This window comes from Felis catus, chromosome E3 (genome assembly GCF_018350175.1).
Source record: "Felis catus isolate Fca126 chromosome E3, F.catus_Fca126_mat1.0, whole genome shotgun sequence".
In the NCBI taxonomy this organism is placed as follows: domain Eukaryota; kingdom Metazoa; phylum Chordata; class Mammalia; order Carnivora; family Felidae; genus Felis; species Felis catus.
Genome location: NC_058383.1, coordinates 25,849,177 through 25,874,670, shown reverse-complemented (window position 1 = coordinate 25,874,670; position 25,494 = coordinate 25,849,177). Strand labels below are relative to the sequence as shown.

Sequence of the window (25,494 nt, the reverse complement as noted above, 5' to 3'; positions counted from 1 at the left end):
GAGCCCAGAAATAAACCCACACCTCTATGGTCAATTATTCTAGGACAAAGGATCCAAGGATCTAACAATGGGGGAAGACAGTCTCTTTAATATGTATATAATATGTGTTGGGGTTGCCTGGCTGACTCAGTTGAAGGAGCAAGTAACTCTTGATCTCAGGGTCGTGAGTCTGAGCCCCACACTGGATGTAGAGATTACTTAAAAAACTTGAATGGTGTTGAGAAAATTAGACAGCTACATCAGAAGAATCTGTACCATTTTCTTACACCACATAAAAAAATAAACTTAAAATGGATCAGACTTAAATGTAAGACCTGAAACCATAGAACTCCTGAAGGAAAACAGCAGCAAACTGTTTGTTGGACAATGGTCTTAGCAATATTGTTCTGGAACTATCTCCTCAGGCAAGGGCAACATAAGCAAAAATAAGTAACTAGGACTAAAACAAACTAAAAAGCAAAGGAAATTAATGGAGCACCTGGCTGGCTCTGTCGGTTAAGTGGCTGACTCTTGATTTTGGCTTAGGTTATGATCTCATGGTCATGAGTTCAAGCCCCACATCAGGCTTTGCGCTCACAGCATGGAGCATGCTTTGGATCCTCTGTCTCCCTCTTTCTGCCCCTACTCTGCTCATGCTCTCACCCTCCCTCAAAAAATAAATAAATAAATAAGCAAAGGAAATTATCAACAAAACAAAAAGGTAACCTACTGAATGGGAGAAGATATTTGTAAATAATATATTTAATAAGGGGGTAATATCCAAAATATATCAAAAAACTCATACAACTTGTTAACACAAAAAACCCTCAAATAATCCAATTAAAAGTGGGATTTTTAATGCAGAGAACCTGAAAAGAACGGTTTCCCAAAAAAGACATACAGATGGATTGGGGCACCTGGGTGGCTCAGGTCATGATCTCATGGTTTGTGAGTTCTAGCCCACGTTGGGATCTGTGCTGACAGCTCAGAGTCTGGAGCCTGCTTCAGATTCTGTGTCTCCTCCTCTCTCTGCCCCTCCCCCACTTGTGCTCTGTTTCTCTCTGCCTCTCATAAATAATGTTAAAAAAAATTTTTTTAAATAAAAAAAGACCTACAGATGGCCAACAGATACATGAAAAGACATTCAACATCACAAATCACTGGGGAAATGAAAATCAAAATCACAATGAGACGTCTCTTCACATCTTGTCAGACTGACTAAAATCAAAAAGACAAGAAGTAACAAGTGTTGGTAAGGACGTGGAGAAAAGGGAACCTCCATGCACTGTTGGTGGGAATATAAATTGGTGCAGCCACTGTGGAAAACAGTGTGGAGGTTTCTCAAAAAGTTAAAAACAGAAATACCACAAGATCCACTTCTGGGAGTTTACCCCCTAAAAACCAAAAACACAGATTCAAAAAGACACATGCACCCCTATGTTTACCCCACCACTATTTACAACAGAAGATATGGATGCACTCTACGTGTCCACTGATAAAGATGATTTGGTGCATAAACACACACACACCCACAGAGCAATGTTACTGAGCCATAAAAAAAAAATGAAATCCTGACATTTGCAACAACACAGATAGACATATATGGTATTATGCCAAATGAAATAAGTTGGAAAAAGACAAATATCATGTAATTTCACTTATATGTGGAATCTAAAAAACAAAACAAATGAACAAAGAACAGAAACAGACTCATAGATACAAAGAAAAACCTGGTGGTTGCCAGACGGGAGGGGAGTGGGAAGAAGAGTGAAACGGGCAAAGGGGATTAAGAGGTACAAACTTCCAGCTATAAAATAAATCAATCACAGGGATGTAAGTACAGCACAGGGAATATATATAGTCAATACTACCGCAATAACTTTGCATGGTGACAGACAGTAATTACACTTTTCGTGGGGAGCATTTTTTAATGCATATAAACGTCAAATGACTACATTGCACACATGAAACTAATATATTGCATGTCAACTATACTTCAATTAAAAATAAATTTAAAAAAACACATTGGTGGGTTAAAGGAGAAAGTGAGGTCAAATCTGCAATTCCCTCTGTGGCTTCAGCAGAAACTATATTTTAACTGAATAAACCTCCCAAAGGAACATTTATGTTCATGATTGTTTATTTAATTACTTCTGACTCTCTTCATCCAGAAGAAAACTTGTCTAAACATATTACCCCGTTTGCTTTGCAGCCATAATTCTAAACCGCATGTGATTCTACTTTTTTACCACCAGATTTTTGGAATCAGGAATCTGAGTCTGTACTACTACTGATGAGCTTCCACTGACATTTTATTCCGAATCACTAAAAGCATTAATATTGATTGGTGGTGATTCACAGCCTGTGCTCAGGAAAATGCATCCATTTTATCCAAATTGTGGATTAAAGTGCCCCAAACTTTTGTACTTCTGGAAGATATTCACTGGACATAAATCACATCTCATCTCTACCCTGTGAAATGCAGGATTACAGGTTCACAAAATCTCAGTATTAGTGGTTACAATAATTTTAAACAATTAAAAATTATTAGTCGGCTGAGCTTCCGACTCTTTCTTGATTTCGGCTCAGGAGATCCAGCCCCAAGCTGGACTCTGCACTGACAGTGCAGAGCTTGCTTGGGATTCTCTCTCTCCCTTTCTCTCTGCCCCTCCCGTGCTTGCTCCCTCTCTCAAAATAAATAAACATTAAAAAATATATAAACTCATATTTGTACTGAACACTTAGGACCAAGAATGTGCTATGGATTTTCTGGCCTATTTAATAGTGAACTTCCTCCTCACCCCTGTCCCCAGCCTGAGAAAACAGCCTCCAACAAAGAACAGCAGATACCCTTTTGCTCCCCTTTACTAAACAAAACATAAAGAAATTAAAAAAACATGGTGGTACTGCTCAAATATTATCAACTGATCTTTATTTCACAAAATTATTTCCATTAAAATTATTTCATATGCCACTTTTACTAGATACTATTTAAATGAAACACAACTGGCAAATTCACAAATTACCCGCTTTAAGTCATTTCCTTCTACTCTGAGGTTACACATCAGACAGCATTTGTTCCCAAGCCTGAGTAATGTTCTTATATTGATATGAATTTGGACTTTCATATTAGGTTGAATACGCATTACACCAAAGGAGCTTCTGAACCATCTGTCACACCTGTCCCAGACCAAAGCTTAGATCTTCTGTGACCTTTTGTGGTTTTCCTCAGCCCATTACTGAATCAATTAGCCAGACTCTGAAAACCATAGCCTACAGGGGATGAAGTCTACTGTTATCACAAAGGATAATGAAACAATAAAATTCTAAATATTCTAGGAAATACGATTTTAAAAATGAGGAAAAGTTCTGTATGAGACCTAGATTACTTTTCTATTGCTGCCTTAACAAATTATCACAAACTTAGCGGCTTCCAACAACACAATTTTATCACCTTATCTATTGACCTTAAGTCCAACAGGTCTCAGGGGGCTTACCCTCAAAGCAGGGCTTTGTTCCTTCTGGAGGCTCTGGCGGACAATCTGTTTTCTTGCTTTTTCCAGCTTTTAGAGGCCACCTGCATTCTTCGGCTCATGGCCCTTGCCTCCACCTTAGAGTTTTTCTTACAAGTTTCTTTGACATTTCTGCCTCCCTCTTCTACAGTTAAGGACTCCTGTGATTAGACTGGGCTCACTCAGATAATCCAGGATAATCTTATTTTAAGGTTAGTTGATTAGCAACCTTAATTCCATCTGTTACCCAAACTCCCTTTCGTGTCCTAACATAGTCACAGGTTCTGGTGACTGGGACAAGGTCATCTTGTCCCAGGGGGACAATGGAGGGAGTCATCTTGTCCAGGGAGAGAATGGAGGCTCATTATTCTGCCAACCACAAACCTAATTCTATGTTTGTAAAGTTGAATACACATTTTCTTTTAGAGAATGCTGTCTATCTAGCAAATACTTTTGATGGGTCACTCTAGTTATGGAAAGGAAGTCTCAGGGCAGAATTCAGTGGGCTAAGGCAGAAACAGCAGGAATCACTCCAAGGAATACAGTGGTTAAGAATCATGAGGTTTCAGAGACAGCTGGATAAGGAAGGGCAACTGTATGGAGGGAAGGACCCTGTCATGGAAAGTTGGTCAGTTGAGAAATCCCTGAGGGACAAACAGCCAACAAGTTTGAGAACAGGGCTATTAAATATTCAACCAAGACCTTGGCTGTGCTATATATGTCCGATCTCTCCTGCCCTGGTTCTGAATAAAAATCCCCAAACCGTCTTGTTTCAGTGGAGACATCATGAACAAGGGAAATCACACCAAACCAAACACAAAAACAAAAAAAAAACACAAAAACCCTTGCAGACAGACTGAGGGTACTGGACATAGGGAAAAGGGGCAGAGTGGCACAAGCCGATGTTGCTTAATTTACAAAGGAGAGAAGCCCAGTTAACCCAGGACACTCAGTAAATCCTCCTGGGACTGCAGACTGCTGCAGGACAGAGACCTGCTAACTTGACAATGATCTGCACTGGTAAGAGCAGCAGAGGTAAGATTAAGTCCATTCTGAGGACACTGCCCATCTTGCTATCTTGGCTGTTCAACCTTCTCTGGCTAGACCCCGTTTTAGGAACAGACTATACTAAACCTTCCCCTCAGCCAGCAGATCTCTTCAGCCAATGGGGATACACTGAGTTTGAAAGTCAAATCCTATTACACACAGATTATTAATACTAAATGGCAGGAGGAGAAAGGTCTGACCATCACATCCTAATGAGAACTATCACTATGAGGACAAGACAGTGGACAATCAATCAATCAATCAGCCAGTCTCCAGAATCACCCAAGAGATGGCTGAGCACAATCTTCCCTGATAAGCCAAGGCAGGCCCTAACTGTAGTGTGATCTCTCAGCAAGGTAAAAACAAGTAAAGCAGACAGTATAGGGAGTAAATTCCTGTAGTGTTGATCAAGGCCAGGAGAGATTTATTCCCCTGTGAAAGGACAAGATTCTCTGAAGGAGCTAACTCAATTGCAGAACCTTACCTTCTAGGCAATTAGATGGCCTCTTCGATTATGTACCTCAAAGTTGAATCCATCAAAGGCCCAATTCACCTTCTGGCTGATGTGCCCACCTGAGACATTACTAGCATAGAACTGTAGGACTCTCGACCTAGTCAGTGTTTATTAGTCAGGGCAGGCCTGCCTCACCTCTACCCACCCAGTGGGACATTAGTCGACCCCACGTTTGTCTCACCAGCATCTGCTCTTCACTCTTCCTTTCTGACCTGCCTGGAGTGCATCTTCGTCCACATGCCAGGGGCTGGCTCAGAAATGGGCATATGACCCACTGCTGGGCAATGCGTTATGATGAAAGGTCTTCTGGAAGTTTCCTTGAGTCATAAGGTTTTTCTTCTTCCTCTGGAATGTTCTACTGTCTTGATATCCAACTTAAAATTGGTCCAGCCCTTCTTCCACCAGCTTGATGAAGCCAACAGGATGAATGGAGCAGAGAGAAGAGTTTCTTTGTTGAGCTGATGCATCAATTCTCTACATAAGGACTTCCTGCCAAGTGACAGACTAAATATCCTGGCTGTTTAGTTGGGCTGCTGAGCTGGGATGACTATAGGTATCAAATGATGTGAAAATGTCCCACTCATAAACTGTATGTTGGGATGCAAAATGCTAGGTGAATGTAAAGAAGAAGGTGGTCGTATCGTTCAGGTCATTGTACATGGAGCTCTGTGGGGCTGCCTATAGAGTCTAGGCATGGAAATGTGATCATGAGGAGGCAACTTCCTGTGTCATCCTCCACACATCCTGACACCTCTGCCACATAAGTCACCTAGGATTCTGTTCCTCATGGTAGCAAAGAATATAATAAACAGATCCCTGGGAATTTGTCATTGGTTCACGAAGACTAACAGTCTCTCTAAAAATGCCTTTTTCAGAATTTAGTTAAGAGCATCAAGACTAAATCCAAGCTCAGCACTGAGGATGGAAAGCAGGAAGTCAGAAAAGGCAAAACTGGTTTAGAAACACATTTCCTAATAGGAACCTCAGTCACATCTGCTTGGTGACAATTCAGACCCCTCTTTGCCAGTAGCTCCTCCAAGATGGGAAAAGAAAATGAGTTTGCTCTTCCCTGTTTATCATTAATTCTACTTCCTGTTTGGGATTCAGACATCTAATAAAACTTCTGTTTCTTCAACCAAAAGAGATTTCAATCTCCAGTGAGTATTCCTGGTAAAGTTCCTTGGGGGGGGGGGGGGGGGGACATTCAGAGTAGTGAATAGTGACAGAGGACTTGGGGCACAAAAGTACAACACTTGGCACTTACTGGTTGGGTGAACCTGGGCAATTTTATTACTTCATCCCTGAACCTCAGTTTCCTCATCTATAAGATGGGGATAATAGCACCTATTTCATAATTATTAAGATTAAATACATTAATGCAGGGGCAACACATTAGTATGTACGTGGTACATACTAAGCACTCAAGACATTTAGCTATTATTTATATATGCTGATGTCTTCAAACAGGGATGGAATGCTTAATACAGAAAATAGTAAGTGTGAGCCACTCACATGTTCTCTTGACTTCTGAAACATGAGCTTCCCTGACCTCAGTTCATTCAAGCACATGGGCAAAGTTTTCCTTAATCTCTGCAGAGGTTTGACTTGAGACAACTGTAAAATGGCTTTCATTTGCACAACTGAATAATAAAAGCAATTCTGGCTGTTTTGAAGGACAAGACAGTAGAGTTTAATCTTCAAATTTGATGGACTTGGAAGCATTTCTGTCAATATAAAAGATTTTGTCTGGGGTGGTGGAGAAGCCAAGGCCAGCGCCACGGCTGTACTTCCAGCTCATGGCCCGGTCGTAGTCCTGCTGGAGGTTCTGCCGCAGAGTGTCGGCCGCCTTCTTGTTGAGAGCCATGTTGGGCCTTCCGGTCATGTTAGGGGGGCGGCTGAATGAAGGTGACACATTTTTAAAGCCACCCATAAGTTTGAGAAATTTCAGTTTCTGTTCCTCGTTTTCAAAACCAGCAGTATCCCACTGGCCAAACTGAGTTCCCTGTGTTAAAAGAAAAAGGTGGTCATTTTCCTGGTTTCCAAAGCCCCATCCTTTCCCCAAGCCCAGTCTCAACAAGGAGGATCCAGCTGATTAAATGCTCACTGTGGCACAGCGCTCACAAGCACATCAACAGACTATATTTTTCATTCTAACAAGAGCCGTGTAAGGAATACTGTATTTATTTTCATTTTACTGGTAAGGAAATGAAGGTATGCAGCCTAACTGGGGGCACAAGCCTAATCAATGACCCTGCCAGAATTCCATCTCGGGTCTGGCCGACACCAGGGCCCACCTTTAAACACGGAGCTGCCTGTTTGCTTCATTCCTCCCCTAACTCATGGCAAAGAGTATGGCACACCTCACCTCACCTCCAACCACTTTACCTCCCAGCTGGCCACTCTGCCCTCAGGTTGCTGTCAGTTGGAGGGAAGAGGAGAGCAAGTGGGAATCTGAAACGCACATTGCTTCCCACGAGCACTGCGCTTTATAGTGGGGGGTGGAGGCCCAGGGAGGTAAAGGTCACACAGCCAAGCCAGAGGCTGAGCTAGTCCAGGACTAAGGGGGTCCCAATTCATGTCCAGAGTACTCTGCCACCTTTACATGAGTCACCCATGTTCAAGAAAATGCAAGACAGCTCCTAAGAGCGGCTGCAGAAGAAAAGACCCCTTTCCTTCTCACACCTGTGAGACAGCAAGAAACCCAGCTCAAGAAAATTATGACTTTGAAGTCACACAGACCCAGGGATCAAGCCCGCCCTGGCTGACTCTGTTCAAATCACCTAACCTCTCTGAGCCTCAATGTCCTCATCTACAATACAGAAGTGTAATACACCTCTCACAGGGCCTTAACTAATGATCAAATCAGGTTTTTACACCAGCAACCCAGAGCACAATGCTTGGCATACTTTAAGTTCTCAAAAACTGGTCATTCTTCCCACCCCACCCTGACTGCTGACCTCCATGCTGCCTGGGAAATTTCCACTTGCAAGACAAATGCCAGCCTAGCACTTGTTTCTAGATCAGTTTTGGGAAAATACTAAAAACCAATCGTTGTTACACCTGCCCTGAGTGAATCAGTGACAAATTCTTCCAGTTTCACAGCGGCCCAGATGGAGGCATAATTAACAGCTTCCCAGGCCTACAATTTCTAGAATAAGAAACCACCTCTGACAGCCCTGCACTGGGTCTGAGGAAACTAGCTCTTCCAAGGGCTGCTGACCCACTCAAAGAGGCCCTCCCACAGGGGCCCACAGCCAGTCTGGAATCCTCACCACAGGCCTCACCTGTCAAGTGTCCCTAGGTCCTGGGAGGCAATGCTACCTAAAGTGTCCCCAGCAGATGCCAGCCCCTGTGCCCTAAGATCCCCATCAGGTCCTTCTAGGTGCAGCCTCTGGGGCCACTAGCTGCCCTGTTTCTTGCCTTCCTCAACTCAATAAGGATGTTCTATCAGCTCTGCTCAGCTCAAGAGGATGGAAAGAGAAGAGACACCCAGAGGGAAGACACATAACAAAGGCCCTCTCCATATCCCACTGGGCAAGAGTACAAGTCCCATTTTACAGATGTGGAAACCGAGGCTCCAAAAGGAGAAGCTGCTTCCCTAGAGTCTCACAACGAGAAAGTGGCAGAGCCAGAAATTGAACTCAGGTCTTTTGATCCAAATTAATTGTTCTGTCCTGTGTTAAACTGTGAAGGCTTAAGATAGGGCAGGAAAGCAAGCCTTCCTTGTCATCTAGATCCTTCTTTCCCTCTCCCCAATCCAATTAACTATTAGCAAGTCTTGTTGGATTGTGAAGCTGTCTCTTCTCTCTGTCCTCTGCCACCATCCCAGTCCTAAGGCCTGCAGGCCGAGCCTCCTAACCAGCTCCCCACTTCCCCTACACACATGCCCTCCAGGAGCTCTCACTGCACCTAGAGTCTCCGTACAAGCTTCCAGCCACAGCTGTCGAGGTTGGCCTGGTGTAGGCCTGCCCACAGCCCCTCTCACCCTGCTTCAGCCTGACTTCGTGTCCTCACGCAGTACTCCCTCCTGTCCCATCTCCTCAGGCCTGGTTTGGACTCTCCCATTCCAACTGGACCTTGAAGGCAGTCCTGAGAGAGGCCTGCCACCACATAGCTCTTGCCTCTGCCACCTACCCTGGTCCAAGAAGCCTTCTGAGGTCACTATCCACTGCTGGAAAGCGCTTATCACATGCCCTCAGAGACCAATGTGTGGGACATCCCATCCATCCAGAGCTGGAGACAAAGGTTAAGGATGCTTCTCTGGCTTGGCCAGCTCTCTAGGAGGTAGGCAAGCACCCCTTCAGAAGGAGGAAAGTTAGCTCAAGACAAGCTCTGCAGTCAAGAGAGCCCAACAGCAGACTGGGACAGCCTCTGGGACCTGGACTCCCATGGTCTTGTCTCCCATCACTCTGCTGCTCATGCCACAGGGCGAGGAAGGAGGAGTCAGGATGCCGGGGTATGTCACCCAGCAGAGCCAAAGCATTGAACTTACTGTCCACTTCCTTGGTTCAGAAGCTTCCGTTTTGCCCGACTCACGATCAATCTCTTCTTGCAAGGCCTTTCGCCTCACCTGAGCAAGGGAGAGCAAAGAAAAGAGGGAAATGGGACACAGAAGTTTTCCTTTGAGCTTAAAACAGAGCACAGAGATAGGGCAGGAGGACAGGACGGTAGCAAGAGGAAGAGGAGCTTTCCTCTGCTGCAAATTGGGGCAGGCATTTGTCGGGAACAATCTTCTAAGCATCCCAAGGCTGCAGTCCCTTGGCCTAAAATGGGCAGCCTCATTTATTCTTTTTTTTGCCATTTTTTAAGAATGAACTTTCCTATAAACTGAGCTTTATCCACCTTCAGCAGAACATTTTTGTCTGTAACAGCCATAGTGGGTGGAAACTTCCCCAAAGCACATTGCCTGAAGCCCTGCCTTCCTATACAGAAGATACAGTAGTTAACGTTCGGGATAGCATTATTTTCTAGAAAGAACACTGGAGTGAGGCAAAGGCTAGTATGAAACTTAGCACTTAGATAAGTCATTTAACCTTTTTGTACTTAGATTCATTCATCTGCAAATAGAAATATCAGCTACCTTGGAGGATAAATGGCAGAAACAGAATTGTGCTATGATGTATAATAAATATACATTTGGTTGTCATCCTAGTTTCTGCAGAGAACTCCTAAACCCCTTGGGATTTCCAAAGTGAAGAGAGCAATCAAGGTGTCTTATGCTATGTAAGTGAGGAGAACGAAGAAAAGCACCTGAGGATGGGGGCTGGTTGTCAGGTGAACCAACCCCATGACCATAGGGGGTTGGAACTTGCAGTCCCCCCTCCAAACTCCAGGGAGGGAAGAGGGCCTGGAAGCTGAATCAATTAGCAAATGGTCAATGATTTAATCAATTGCACCTATGTAATGAAGCCTCCCTAAACCTCCCAAAAGAGCAGGATGTTCAGAGAGCTTCTGGGTTGGTGGAAAACACGGAGATTTGTAAAGAGTGGTATACTTGGAGAGGGCATGAAATTTTAGTGCCATTTCCCTATACCTTGCCATATGTATCACTACCATCTGGCTATTCTTGATTTGTATCCTTTTATTATAAACCAACAGTCTAGTAAGTGAAATGATTCGGAGTTCTGTGAACTGCTCTAGCAAATTAATAGAACCCAAGGAGGGGGTCATCAGAACCTCCCATCTATAGCAGGCTGCCGAGGGGTGGTAGTAGCCTGGTGAGACTGAGTCCTTAACCTGTGGGATGTGACACTATCTCCATATATATTGTGTCAGATTGGAGTTGAATTGTAGGACACCCAGCTGGTGTCCAAGAATTGCTGGTGTCAGAGAACCTCCCTGCCCAACATTAAATTGTTGGGTGCAGAATGTTAAGAACCTAATAGAGTGCCTGGTACACAGCAGGTACATCTTATGCAATGCTGCTAGCATGGCTCAAGGCCACCATCAGCATACTAATGATCCTGCTGTTTGATATAAAAGCTTCCAGGACCAATATCCCTGACAAACATAGATCAAAAGTCCTCAACAAAATGTCAGCAAACTGAATTCAACAATACATTAAGAGAATCATTCACCATGATCAAGCAGGATTTATCTCAGGGATGCAAGGATGGTTTAATATCCATCCTTGATATACCACATTAACAAAATGAAGAATAAAAATCATACTCATCTCAATACATGCAGAAAAAGCATTTGATAAAATTCAACATCAATTCATGGTAACAAATGTCAATAAAGTCGATACAGAGGGAACATACCTCAACATGATAAAGGCCACATAGTTATCATACTCAGTGGTGAAAAGCTTCAAGTTTTTCCTCTAAGATTAGAAACAAAACAAGAATGTCTACTCTCATCACTTTTATTCAACACAGTACTGAAGTCTCGGGCACCATAGACAAGAAAAAGAAACAAAAGTTATCCAAACTGGAATGGAACAAATGAAACTGCCACTACTTGCAGATGACATGATAATCTATATAGAAAACCCTAAAGACTCCACCAAAAAACTATTACAATAAATGAATCAGTAAAAGTTGCAGGATATAAAAACAATATACAGGAATCTGTTCCATTTCTATACACTGAAAACGAACTACTGAAAAGAAAAATTAAAAACACTCCCAGTTACAACTGCATCAAAAATAATAAAACACCTAGGAATAAATTTAAGGAGGTGAAAGAGCTATACTCTGAAAATTTTAAGACATGGATGACAGAAACTTGAAGATGACATAAATAAATGGAAGGATATACCATGCTCATGGATTGGAAGAATTAACATTGTTAAAATGTCCATATTATCCAAAGCAATCTACAGATTCAATACAATCCCTATCAAAAAACCAATAGCATATTTCACAGAACTGGAAGGAACAATCCTAAAATTCATATGGAATCACAAAAGATGCTGAATAGCCAAAGTAACCCTGAGAGAGAGAAAAACAAAGCTGGAGGTAGCACAATCCCATATATCAAACTATACTACAAAGCAGCAGTAATCAAAATAGCATAGTATTGGCACAAAACCAGAGATCAATGGAAAAGAAGCCTGAAATAACTTATAGGTCAATTAATCTATGACAAAGCATCCAAGGATCTAACAATGTGGGAAAGACAGTCTCTTTAATAAACGGTGTTGGGAAAACTGGACAGCTACATGCAGAAGAATGAACTGGACCACTCTCTCAGACCATACACAAAGATAAATTCAAAATGGATTAAAGACTTAAATGTGAAACCTGAAACCATAGGACCCCTAAAAGAAAACAAAGGCAAAAAATTCTTGGTAATATTTTTCTGGATCTGTATCCTTAGGCAAGGGCAATAAAAACAATTAGAACTACAACAAACTAACAAAAAGGCAACCTACTAAATGGGAGAAGATACAGCTGACCCTTGAACAAGTGGGGATTGGGGCACTGGCCCCCTGCACAATTGAAAATCCACATATAAATTCTGACTCTCCCAAAATTTAACTGTTAGTAGCCTACTGTTGACTGGAAGTTTTACCAGTAATATAAACAGCTGATTAACACAGACTCTGTATGTTATATGTATTACATACTATAATCTTACAATAAAGCTAAAGATGTAATTAAGAAAATCAAAGGAAAAAGTACATTTACAGCACTGTATTGAAAAAAATTGTGTATTCATGTACTCGTGCAATTCAAACCCATGTTGTTCAAGGATCAACTAATTTGCAAGGATCAACATATCTGCAAATACTATATTCGATAAGGGCTTTATATCCAAAATATATGAAGAACTCATACATGGGGCGCCTGGGTGGCTCAGTTGGTTAAGCGTTTGATTCTTGGTTTCAGCTCAGGTCATGATCCTGCAGTTCATGAGATCAAGCTCCAAGTTGGGCTGTGTGCCGATAATGGGGAACCTGCTTGGGATTCTTCCTCTCCCTCTCTCTCATGCCCTGCTTGCATGGGCATGCTCTCTCTCTCAAAATAAATAAACTTAAAAATCAACTAGAAAATGGGCAGAGGACCTGAATAGACATTTTTACAAAGACATAAAAATGGCCAAAACATGAACAGATGTTCAACATCATCGGGAAAATGCACATCAAAATCATAACAAGATATCATGTCAAGCCAGTCAGGATGGCTACTATCAGAGACTGGAGGTAACAAGTGTTGGTGAGGATGCAGAGAAAAGGGAACCCTTGTGCACTGTTGGTGGGAATGCAAAGTGGTGCAACCAGTATAAAAAAATAGTATGGAATTTCCTCAAAAAATTAAAAACAGAAATACGATACAAGCCAGTAATTCCACTTCTGGGTATTCACCCAAAGAAAAGGAAAACACTTAATTTGAAAAGATATATGCACCCCTATGTTTATCCCAGCATTATTTACAATTGTCGAGATATGGATGCATCCTATGTGTTCACTGATAAATGAATGGAAAAAGTTGTGGTGTGTGTGTGTGCACAAACATGCACACGCGCGCGCGCACACACACACACACACACAATGGAATATTACTCAACAACGAAGAAGAATGAAATCTTGCCAGTTTACGACAATGTGGATGGACCTACAGGGTATTATGCTAAGTGAAATAATTGAGACAGAAAAAAGACAAACACCATATAATTTCACTTATATGTGCAATCTGGAAAACAAAACAAAACAAACGACTCATAAAAACAGACAACTAGTGGTTGCCAGAATGGAGGGGTATAGGAGGCTGGGCGAAACAGATAAAGGAGATTAGGAAGTACAAACACGTAAGTCAGTCACAGGGATGTACAGTACAGCATAGAGAATACAGTCAGTAATCTTGTAATACCTTTGTATAGGTGACAGATAGTAGCTACACTTATTGTGGTGAGCATAGATTAAAGGATATAATTGTTGAATCACTAGGCTGTACACCTGAAATATAATATGGTATGTCAGCTGTACTTCAATTAGGGAAAAAAAAGCATCCAGGGTCTCCTTCTCCCTCATAAGGGTTCAGGTATAACTTTGACCCAATTTGTGCCCTTTCCTCCTCCCTTCTAATCTGCCACAGGATGTGAGACAAAGTGACCACTTATGTAAGTTGAAAACTATATAAAACAAAGTGACAACTATAAAAATGAGAGAAAAAATGGTAACATATTCCTATAGCGGAGCCATGCTCCAGATGCAGAATGATACAGATGTGCCTAAGACAAAATGAAATTCAATTCACCAGTTAAATGATAAAAATTAAGAGAATGGGGGGGCGCCTGGGTGGCGCAGTCGGTTAAGTGTCCGACTTCAGCCAGGTCACAATCTCACGGTCCGTGAGTTCGAGCCCCGCGTCAGGCTCTGGGCTGATGGCTCAGAGCCTGGAGCCTGTTTCCGATTCTGTGTCTCCCTCTCTCTCTGCCCCTCCCCCATTCATGCTCTGTCTCTCTCTGTCCCAAAAATAAATAAAAGTTGAAAAAAAATAAAAAAATAAAGAGAATGGTCTACATAACGTAGCATGATTACACAGTGCTTTAAAATTACACATAGTTACAAAGGAAAAATCGAGAAAAATATAGTAACAAAGGGTTAACAGTGACCATTCTTAGGTGATAGGATTTCAGGTCACATTATTTTTTTTAGGTTGCAATGTTTTAACATAGTGAACTTTCAGCATTTACAGGGAAAAAAGGCAGAGGTAAAATAGAAAGCTTCACTTAGGTTGAGGTAATCTGTCACCCATAACGGTTAAAAGTTTCCTTAAAAATTGTAAACAGTAGGCACAAGTCAGCAGCAAAGGGGCTGCTGGTGGGCATCGCCCATAAGAAGTACATGGGCATGAGGACTCTCAGAGTTCTAGCAGCTTGCTGCATCCTGAGCGGGGGAGGATACCTGCGAAAGGAACTGAGGGAAGGGGCCCAGAGCCCAGAGAGGCAGGGCCCCCCCCACCCCCCCCCCCCCCGCCTCTGTCCTCTCGGTCCTCATTACAGTTAGCCCTGACCCTGGGGAGCCGCATGACTATGACCTGCAAAAGGCTGGGGACCTCCCATTTCTAAGGGGTTTGTGCTTTGTGCCAGGCCTTGGACTGGGCTCTGTCAGCATCCCCTTACTGATCGGCATGGTCCTACTTCCGATGCCCCTGCCTCCAGGGAGAGTTCCTTAGCACTCCACTCCAAAGGCATTAGGTTTGGAAATTCTGTGACATCTTCTAGGCTCCCACATACTCAGCTCACTTCCTAGTAGTCACTGGTTTCTTTCTCTCCTGGAGTAGAAGGGCCACGAGACAGGGGTCATCCCTGCATCACACCCTGTTGCTTCTCTCCAGCAGTTACTTGCTGACAAAGCGTGAGGATGTGGTCAGGGTAATGGGTGCCCCTTATTAAGCAGATATAAGACAGGCCCCTGCTGATTGCCTCACAAACATGACTGCGTCTGGTCTTCACAGCCACCTACACGAGAGGGTCAGTAAGGTCAGTGACTGCCCAAGGATGTTAGTAATGGTCCAAAGCCAAGCCTCTGCTGTTACCACTGTCCTGCCTGGCCTCATTTGCTCCAGGATCATACAAAGACCCCAATTCCAGAAAGTCATGCTCCTTTATAGGATACATCTACCTACAGATCCAGGCACGCCAGAAGCAGAAGCTGAGCCACAACAGAATAACTTCTCTAAGTGCTCCTGAATTGAGGACAGGAGGTGGCAATGCACGGGCCTGGCTGAGCGCATGTTCCCTGCCCTGGCTGTAGTTCCTGGAGTCATACTCCTGTCTCTCCTGCAGCAATTATAAGGGAAACACTCAGCCTGAGATTCTCAATGATCAGATAGCCCCTCAGCCAAAGCTGTGGTAGTGAAAGGGTCTCCCAGCATCAAGTGGGGAAGGCCACAAGTCCCCTGCCACTTGAGGTGTTCCAGAGCTGGCTGGTGGCTTTTGGGTTCCTTGACACCTCTGGGACCAGGATCTTGTTGCCCAGGAGGAGACAAATGTGTGCCTGGTGGGTGGCAAGACATCTGGGAGGGGGATGAGGACCTGGACCGTACCTGGTCTATGTGCGCCTCATCCATGTTGCCTTTCTTTTCCAACACCACCTCTAAGTCTGTGTCAGGCTCCTGCACAAAAGGGCAAAGGGAGGAAGAGTCAAGCATACGATGGCCTCTGCCCCAGCAGGATGAGATCATGATAATCCAGAAAAGTCCCAAGACTGCAGCACCACCTCAACCCCTGCCACCAACAGAACTTCTGACATCCTGTCTTCCACATTTCTGATTCTCCTCTCAAGACAACGGCACTGACCTAACATATGAAGAAACTAAGATTCAGAGAGGTGACAGGACCATCATGAAGTAACCCCCACAGCTCAGGGACAGAACTGACACAGGTCTCCTGACTAAGGCTTGGCACACCTTTCCTGCCACAGACATCATCTTATCTCCCATGGCACCACACCAGCAAGAGGAGAGAGGCCAAGGGCCCTGCTGATGGGGGTGGAGGGACAGACTGGCAGGGGACAGGTAAGCCTGGGGCCCTGATTGGGGTGAGGGTGGGCAGGGCAGGGACCCTGCCAGCAAACCTAAATCCAGTTCTCTCCTCCAGTGCCCATCCCCACTCCAGTCCTAGTCATTGCCTTCCCTCCTACCCGGACAACACAACAGTCTCTAACTCCTGCTTCCTCACCCCCTTCCGCCCCAACCCTGCTCCATTATGCACAACAACTAGGGTGAGCTTTAAAAACTCAACTGGAGGGGCACCTGGCTGGCTCAGTCAGTAGAGCATTACAACTCTTGATCTCGCAGTTGAAGGTTCAAGCCTTACATTGGGTACAAAAATTACTTAAAACAAAATCTCAGGGCCTGGTGGCTCAGTTGGTTGAACATCTGACTCCTCATTTCAGCTCAGGTCATGATCTCGTGGTTCATGAGTTAGAGCCCCAAGTCAGGCTCCGCAAAGTCAGTGCAGAGCCTGCTTGGGGTCCTCTCTCTCTCTCAAAATAAATAAATAAACTTAAAAAAAGAAAAAGGTAAATAAAATAAAATCTTAAAAAAAAACTCAATCATATCGTATATACACCTTAAACTTGCACCATGTTATATGTCAATTATATCTCAATTAAAAAAATAAAAATTTAAAAAATCAGATCACATCACCCCACTACTCCCCAAAACTCTCCAGGGGCTCTTATCCTATTTACACAAAAATCTAGACTCCTGTGGCCTCTATGGTCTCTATTCCTTGGCCCCTCCCAAACTCCCAGCTTCTACTACCCCAGTCTCTGCTCCTTCCAGGACCTCTGCACTGTTGCTCCCTCTGCATGACCCACAGCCAACAGCCCTCACACAACTCCGCTCCCATGTGGTGTCCTCATTGGGCCTGCCCTGGGCATGTTTGCATGTGTCAAACTTGCTCACTGACCTTAGCTCCCATGGGACCCTCTAAAGGTGAGACCCCAGGCCACTTTCCCTGATCCTTTGGTCATGACAACTGCCATCTTTTCGCAGCCTGACTTTAAATGTGCTCTGCGCGGCACCCAGCATCACATGTGATGATCCCTGAAAGGCTCTGTTTACTCACATCACCCATCCAGACCCTGAAGATGTGTGCATTTCCTGACTCAGAGGGCTGTCCGAGGCAGCAGAGCCCCCAAGGCAGGAGATGTTAAACAGAGGGGACCAACCACCTTTCACTGAACTCTGGAAAGAAGGGATTCTGATGGGGGTTGGGCTCCCAGCCTCTGGGGTTCCTCTTGGCCCCAAGAGCTTCTGAATGAAAGAGACCAGTGAAATAAGTCTAATGGACTAGGACAAAACTGGGAAAAATCCAGAAACCAGAACTGCCTTTTGTAGGCCCTGAAAAGGAGGCCGCCCCTTTCCTCCTCAACCCTATCAAGCTGAGCTGAGGGTGCCCAGACACTTCCTGATGACCTTGCTCCAGGGGGCTCATCCTTCAATTGGTATTAACGGAGCCCCCGCCAGTGCCAGGGCCATCCTTCAGTAACAACTACATACACGTTGGCCATCATTCTTTTTTTTTTTTTTTTAATTTTTTTTTTTCAACATTTATTTATTTTTGGGACAGAGAGAGACAGAGCATGAACGGGGGAGGGGCAGAGAGAGAGGGAGACACAGAATCGGAAACAGGCTCCAGGCTCTGAGCCATCAGCCCAGAGCCCGATGCGGGGCTCGAACTCACAGACCGTGAGATTGTGACCTGGCTGAAGTCGGACGTCTAACCGACTGCGCCACCCAGGCGCCCCAGCCATCATTCTTACTTGAGGACCACAGGGCAGTGGCTGGTCTGAGCTTACCTAGCTGGTCGGTGCAGAACTGGGAAGAGAACTCAGGGCTTGTTTAATAGAAGACAGTCACTTCTTGGGCTCTAATGGCTCTACCATCTATGGGAAGTTACAGGGCAGCTTCTGAGAAAGGATGAAACCTCCAGTTCCAAAGCCAGACTGGGCTGAAAGCCCACCCTGACAGGTAGATGATCCTGATCAAGGTATTTAACTCCTCCCTTAGTATCCTTGTCTGTTAAATGAGGATAACGACAGCAGCCATTTCACCAGACTGATGTGAGGATTAAACGGGTTAATACATGGGGAGCATTAGCCTACTGCCAGGCACACACAAAGTGTTCAACATCAGCCTTGGCTACCCCAACAGGCCAGACATCTGCTTGGAGTAGGACACATACCATCTCATTTCCCCCTGCACATCCACTCACTTATTCCAAAAACAGGAATGAAGGTGTGGTCCTGACACAAATAGAGGCAGATGTGGACCTGTGGAGTCCAAGTGCTCTGGCTCATCTCCTCCCTTCTCTCCCCCACTCAAGGAAGCCTGTCAGGATGGAGACAACGTATCTCTGTTGTCTTCGCCAGACCATCAACTATTCTCTTCCTCCGGGTAATTAGGATTGGGTTTTCCTCCCAGGAATTGTCTTCCCCCCGACCTCAAACAGTGGGGTTCAGTGGGACTAATACCCTAGTTTCCTCCCCCCAGCTTCAGATCAGGGCTTCCAGCTTGGGTGATCACCTGAGGCATGTGACAGCAGCCCTGAGAATTTTCTTGTAATCGTTTCAGAGGGGCTACAGTTCTCCCTTTGGGGGTAGTCTAACTACTAGGATGAAATCCTGGAACTGCTGAGACTGTCTTGCTATGGGTGGGAGGTGGGAGGTGCCTGTCTGTGACTAAAACCCACTAGAAGAAAAAAATACAAAGCCCAGAGCTGGGGAAAGCCACACAGGCATCTCCTGCAATCCAAACCTATTTGGTCTCTAAATCATGTAAACAGAGCACAGAAAATAAACTCAGATAGGCTTGGACACCATGTTATCTCAAACTATTTGGTTCCTGAGTTTTGGACAGCAAGTGGCAAGAGTTCAGAAAGAGAGAGATTCATCTGAAAAATGTATATCTATTCAGACCCTAAGTGAAGATAGTGAGAAGTTGGGTAGAGTTTCAATAGCAAGGGATACCTTTATTACTGAGGATAGTGCATGAGTACCTGGATCCAGCCATACCTGAAACTAAATAGCTTTTAACCTTTCCAGTTACATATCTCAACAAATACCCTTTTCTGGCTGAAGTCAGTTCAATCAGGGTTCTGGCAGCTACAAAGGGGAGTGCCTGTGTACGAATGCACACACACTCTCCACTTCCACCCTTATTCACCCAAGCAGAGTCTACTTCTGAAGAAAAGCTTACCTCTTTACAAGGCTCTCCTGCTACTCTGCTCTCTTTCTCCTTCTTCTTTTTATTCCTCCTCAGAGCTGGCTCCTCAATGCCTGGCTGCTCTGCCTTTTTCTTGGCTTTCATTTTCTTTTTTGCAGGGGACTTGGGGTTATGTTCTATTGGGATGTATTCTGGAGCCTCAACTTTGACTGGCTTCTTACTTCTTTTCCTGGGGATGCCCTCAATGGACTTGGAGAGCTCAAGGTGCCCTAGGGAGGTGTCTCCCTTCTGGTGGATTTTCTTTTTCTTCTTCATCTTCACATTGTGCTCCCTGGGGCTCTCCTGCTTCCGTTTCCGCCCTGAGGCTGTCTGCTCCTCTCCATCCTTCCCCACCGAGCAAGCATACAGAGAATCCCCAGACTCACAGAACCAAGGGTCCTTGGCTGAAAAGGCTGCAGCCTCCTGGGCCTTTTTCTCCTTCTTGTGTTTTTTGGGCTTCTTGCCGATGCTGGTCACCTCCTCGCCCTGTCTGGGGTCCGGGAAGGTCTTCACTCTTGAGCCAGGGGACATGGCCGGAGGCCATAAGGACTTCCTCTTCTTTTTCTTCTCCCCACCTTGGAACTCAGATGAACCAAGAGCCTGCTTCCTGGGGCTCGGCAACTTCTCTGTCCGTCCAGCACGTAATGTGGTCTCAGATTCTAAGTGCTGCTCACTGAGGGTGCAATGTCCCTTCTTTTTCTTCTTTTTCTTCACTAGAGGCATCTCAGATGCCTGTCCCAGGACCACACTCTTTGAGGGGGATGTGGCTTTTGTGGGACAGATCTCAGTGAAGTAATTGTCACTGTTTAAAACTGAGTATTGAGTCTCTAGTTCTTTGACCACCTTCTTTTTCTTCTTCTTTTTCTCTGAGAGCCCAAGGCCCAAGTCTCCTTTGTGGGTTTTAGTGATCATTCCTGAAAAAAGAAATGGTACACGTTATCCCCTACCAAATCCCCGTGTACAATTCAGTTAGGTAGTACCAAAAGCCACGTTTCTTTTTTTGTTTAATGTTTATTTTTGAGACAGAGCATGAAAGGGGGGTCGGGTCAGAGAGAGGGAGACACAGAATCCAAAGCAGGCTCCAGGCTCCGAGCTGTCAGCACAGAGCCCAATGCAGGGCCCGAACCCACGGACCGTGAGATCATGACAAGAGCCGAGGTCGGACACCCAACCGACTGAGCCACCCAGGTGCCCCAAAATGTTTCTGAGTGGCTAGTCTGAAATGTTAAGGGATGGAAAAATGTGATCAAAGAAGTAGAATGGAGTTTAAATTCAGACAGGCCCAAGTTCAAATTGAAACTGCTCCCTCACCTTAAGCTAATCATCTAGCCTCCCTGAACATTAATTTCCCCATCTAGAAAATGGGGGGAAATAACACTTCCTTCTCAAAGGGAGAAGTGATCCATGCAAAGTGGTACACTGTTGATTCCTTTTCCTAACCCCCCTTCTCAGATCTCTGAGCCTAGTCACCCATTCCAACAAATTTACTGCCTACCCTGTGCCAGCCAGGGAGGACACAACTGCAGTCAAATCAGACAGACAATTTCTGAAGGGAACAGAAATCCTGAGGTGAACTCTTCCTGCCAATTCCCACCAGAGGCAGTAACTATGGCACAATTAACTCCTTACCTTGGTTCACCTAAGTAGCTTTTCCTTTGTGTGTGGAAATTAACTTCCCCCACCTGCACGCTGGATGACTTACCCTCCTAATTACCTTCCCATGTGGCTAGTAGTATGAGCAGCAGCAAGATATGGAAGGAGCCCCAGCTAGGACAGACAAGACCTGGGTTCAAAGGGTGACCGACACTCTCTTGCCACATAGTGCTGGCTTATCCGGGCCTCAGTTTCCCTATCCATCATCAGGGACTGAACCAGATCAAAGGCTGCCAGGGGGAGAAGGTGTGGGGGCCACACCTTGCCTGCTTCACTGTTTTTAAATTTTCAAATTACCAATATTTAACAATTGGAGATGACACAGAGCAACCTACAATGTCCAGCTTTTTTGGGGAAATGTCATGTAGGCAACTGTGCGAGGGCCCTCAAGTACACTTTAGCTTCCAGCTAGGCTACTTCTGTCACTCATCACACCCCAGTTCCTATTGCTCCCTGAACTAGGTGACATGGAGACACCCAGGGAATCCAGAAACAAAATATCCCCCAGGTTTGGACAGTGGGAGGCATAGTTCAAAAGGCTCTCCATCCTGAAGCTCTCCAGGCTCAGAACCCTGCAGACTGGACTTGACTCACCATTAGCAGCTTCAAGGAGCCAGGCCAGGACCAAACTATGACTCAAATTCATTTGTAACTCATGCCAGGAGCACCTGGAAAGTCAAGGGAACCCTGTCATTCATTCCTATCCTGTTTTCTGCTCTATTCCCAGAGCCTAGCTCTGTACCTGGCACATAGCAGGTGTTCAATAAATACTCACCGAAAAAATGAATGCCAGAGATACAGAGATGAACAAGATAAAACACCTGCTATGGGGTGCCTGGGTGGCTCAGTCGGTTAAGCATCTGACTTTGGCTCAGGTCATGATTTCACAGTTTGTGGGTTCAAGCCCTGCATCAGGCTCTGTGTGGACAGCTCAGAGTCTGGAGCCTGCTTAGGATTCTGTGTCTCCCTCTCTCAGTCCTCGTCCGCTTGTGCGCACTCGCACACTCTCTCAGAAGTAAAAAACAAAAAACAAAAACAAACACTTAAAAACTGTTAAAAAAAAAAAAACACCTGCTCTCAAGAAGGTGTAGGAGGAAAAGATGTGTGATAATGAAGACACAAGTGATAACATCAAGGCTAGTGGTGAGGTCAGGGCAATGGAGTTAATCTAATCTGACCCATCAGTTGTCAGTAAAGTTTCTAGTACAGAAGTTTCCAGCTTGGGCAACTACAGGACGGTGGTGTTAAATCCTAAGAAAAAGGAACTGAAGGAGGGTGATTAGGGGCTGCAGGAGACAGGCTGGTTTGCATAGATGCCTTGAGATATCCAAAAGAAGACTGTCCAGTGAACAGGCGGACATGTGGGTCTGAGGCTCAGGGGTGATGGGGCTGACATAGATAAGAAAAACTTAGAAATGTATGGATGATAACTAAGCCTCAAATACAACGAGCCTAAGACAACACCTTAGGGAAACAGGAGGGCAGAGGAAGAGGGGCCTGCAAAGGAAGAAAAGTAGGTGCAAACCTAGAGAGGGTGGAGTCAAGAGAGCGGAGAGCGCCTCAGGTGGGGGGAATAGTCAAGAGACCTGTTTGGAACAAAGAAGCCAAAGGGGGGCTGTGGTCAATTTAATCCCCTTAAGCTTCCCTCCTCTTTAGCACTGAACACCCTCCTCCTTAACCCAGCGAGTCCAGATGTATTCACTCTAAGGGAAGAGGAATGTTCCTTACAGTGTCTCCAGTAAAAACCAGCACTTTCTCCAAAAGCGCTTTTAAAATCTCGCGGTAGCCTCCTGAGGACCGGTGTGAAGGCCCCATCGCACAGACTTGCTGAGGCGTCGAGACTTCAATTTACCAGTCCTAGGTCCTAAAGCCAGCAAGTGACAAAAAAAGATTCGAACCCAGCCCGCAGAGCCTGTGCTCTGCACAATGGAACCAACACCCCACCACCACGGAAGGTTCACTAGCGGGAAGCAAGGGAGCTGGGAGGCGAAACGGACCCTCTAAGGCACCGCAGCGCCAAAGCTTCCGCGCGCATACACACGCGCGGAGGGATTACCCGCAATCCTGGACCCACTCCAAGGCGGGAGAACTTCCAGAAGGCGGCGGCCTCAGGCCGGAGCGAGCGCTGGTGGTTGGTGGTGTGGATTTGGGGTACAAGTCGCCCGCTTTTCCCTTAGTTTGCCCCGCAAGTCCCCAAGCGCAATCTCCAGACCCCGCGCCTCCCCGCCTGGGCCGCCCCTCAGCACTCACCCTCAGGCCAATCTTCCCCGCCTCCACGTGAAAGCCAGCTCCGCCGCGACCCGGAAGTTAATCTCGAGTCTCTGGCTCGCCCCCGTGAATTCTGGGTCCTTCCGGGTCGCAGCCCTGCTGGGAGGGCGGTTGCCTTGGAAACCGTGACCATGGCGGCCCCGGGGCGGGTGAGCAGTCGCACCGGTCCTCGCGAGGAACCGGCTGGCTCTACAGAGTCGTCGGATGCTACCCGGACGCCAGTGCCCACCGTGTCCCCCGTATCCCCCGAGCTACCCGTCTCGCCCGGACAGGGTGCGGAGCCGCTGGGCAAGAACCTGTGGGAGCAGATCTGCGAGGGTAGGCAGTCCGGGCCGGCAGAGAGGGGCGGGGCTCGTCAGGCTGGGGCCGCGTTTTCTGGGCGCTTACTTTGAATGGCTTTCTAGCAGCCGCGCCGCAGGCCCGCAGGGCTTTCCATTTCACGCATGGGGAAACTGAGGCTCCGAGAGGTTTGTCCGAGATTACGCAGCGCAGTCTCCAACCTTGATCCGTAGTCAGATTAAAGGCAGGGAAGACAGGGGAAAGCGGAACAAGGGGACCCAGTGGGGGGGACTGTGGCTCTCAAACCTCATTTAATGCATAGGAAAGAATCTTGGGGCGGAGAAGGCGAGCTCGATTAAAACGTAGGTTCCCAGCCCCTGCCCCCAGATCTCTTAATCAGATGCAGGAAATCTGTGCTTTTAACGAGCATCCTAAGTAATTCTGATGTAGTCTGTAGCCCACATGTTGGGTAAGCGTGGTCTATACAGACTTGGGTTTTAATCCTCCCATTTCTAATCTTCCTTAAAATCCTCAAATGGAGGTTAGCTCAACTTCTTTTGTGGCCCTACACATAGGCTTGGTCATGAGGCCTGTTGGGCAAGTTACTGCCCTCTCTGTAAAATGAGCATAATAATGACACCTATTTTATGGTATTAGGAGCGTTGCAGCTAAACAGTCCTAGAAAGTGCTTAGCAAACTGCCCGATTTCCAACAAGAGCTCATTGTTAGCTCTTGAAAAAATAATATTGGGTGGGTCTTTTTCTCCTATAGGTTGTAAGCTCCTCAAGGTCAAGAACTCAAGATTTTTCATTCTTGTGGCTACTGTCACTACCTCAGCTGTGTGAAACAGCATTGCCCAGTAGAACTTTTCAATATGGTAGCTACTGATTCATCATGTTGTACACCTGAAACTAATTTAATGTTATAGATGAGTTCCATCTCAATAAAAAAATATGTGGTAGCTACTAACATGGTTACTGAGCACTTGAAATGTAGTTAGTGTAACTTTAGTACTCAGTTTTTTTTAATTTTAAGTTTAACAAAGTTAGATAGCCACTTGTGGCTAGTGGCTACTATATTGGACAGTGCAAGCCAGTAAATGTTGAATGGAAAAAAGAGTGAATGCACCAGTATATGGGATCAGATGGAGAGAGAGCAAGGAGGTGAAACAAGTGGAAAAATACAGAGGAGAAAGAGAATAGTTAGTGGACACAGTTGATCGATACCTCAGCAGCTGTCTGTTTCACCTGCATCCAGTGTTTGAATTCCTTCTCCAGCATTACATTATATTTAGAAAAATCTGTTTCATCCTGAATGTCCTCCTTATAATTTGATCCTTTGATCCTTGCCCCCTTGGTGCCATGGCCCAAGTTGATCTCACTCTACCATAAAGAATCCACTCTTATTTGAAGGTAGTTGTGGCTCTCTTTTCCCCAGGAAAGTGAAAGATATTTTGACTTCTCCAAGCCAAACAGCTCTTCATAATACAGTTTATTGCTCGTGTGTTGTTAGGGAAACTGCTTACCTACCTCACAGGGCTGTTGTGAAGACCGAATAAGAAAATGTATGTGAAGATGCT

General features: G+C 45.3%; 2 protein-coding genes across 13 annotated transcripts in view; one reads left to right on the top strand and one right to left on the bottom strand.

The window, feature by feature from the left end:
• Nucleotides 1-2,883: 2,883 nt before the first annotated feature.
• On the bottom strand, nucleotides 2,884-23,769 carry KNOP1 (lysine rich nucleolar protein 1). Of its 6 annotated transcripts, none has more exons than XM_011290596.4 (5): nucleotides 23,619-23,769; nucleotides 19,710-20,629; nucleotides 16,050-16,118; nucleotides 9,545-9,622; nucleotides 2,884-7,054 (listed from the first exon to the last, which is right to left on the bottom strand). In XM_011290596.4, exons 1-5 carry the CDS (start codon nucleotides 23,767-23,769, stop codon nucleotides 6,743-6,745), a joined length of 1,530 nt encoding a protein of 509 aa, XP_011288898.2. In that variant the 3' UTR covers nucleotides 2,884-6,742. The 6 variants fall into 6 exon arrangements, with proteins under 6 accessions (XP_011288898.2, XP_011288900.1, XP_011288899.1 ...); XM_011290598.4 differs by lacking the exon at nucleotides 23,619-23,769 and adding an exon at nucleotides 23,425-23,590; XM_011290597.4 differs by lacking the exon at nucleotides 23,619-23,769 and adding an exon at nucleotides 23,097-23,232.
• The window catches only part of IQCK (IQ motif containing K), a 128,543-nt gene continuing 126,816 nt past the window's right edge, over nucleotides 23,768-25,494 (top strand). For 5 of the 7 annotated variants that reach the window (XM_045048017.1, XM_019820899.3, XM_006942263.4 and 2 more), the window contains exon 1: nucleotides 23,768-23,954. In XM_045048017.1, coding sequence (XP_044903952.1) covers nucleotides 23,768-23,954 — 187 coding nt within the window. The remainder of the gene's footprint in view (nucleotides 23,955-25,494) is intronic. The other 2 variants (XM_006942265.4, XM_006942264.5) reach the window with 1 other exon arrangement.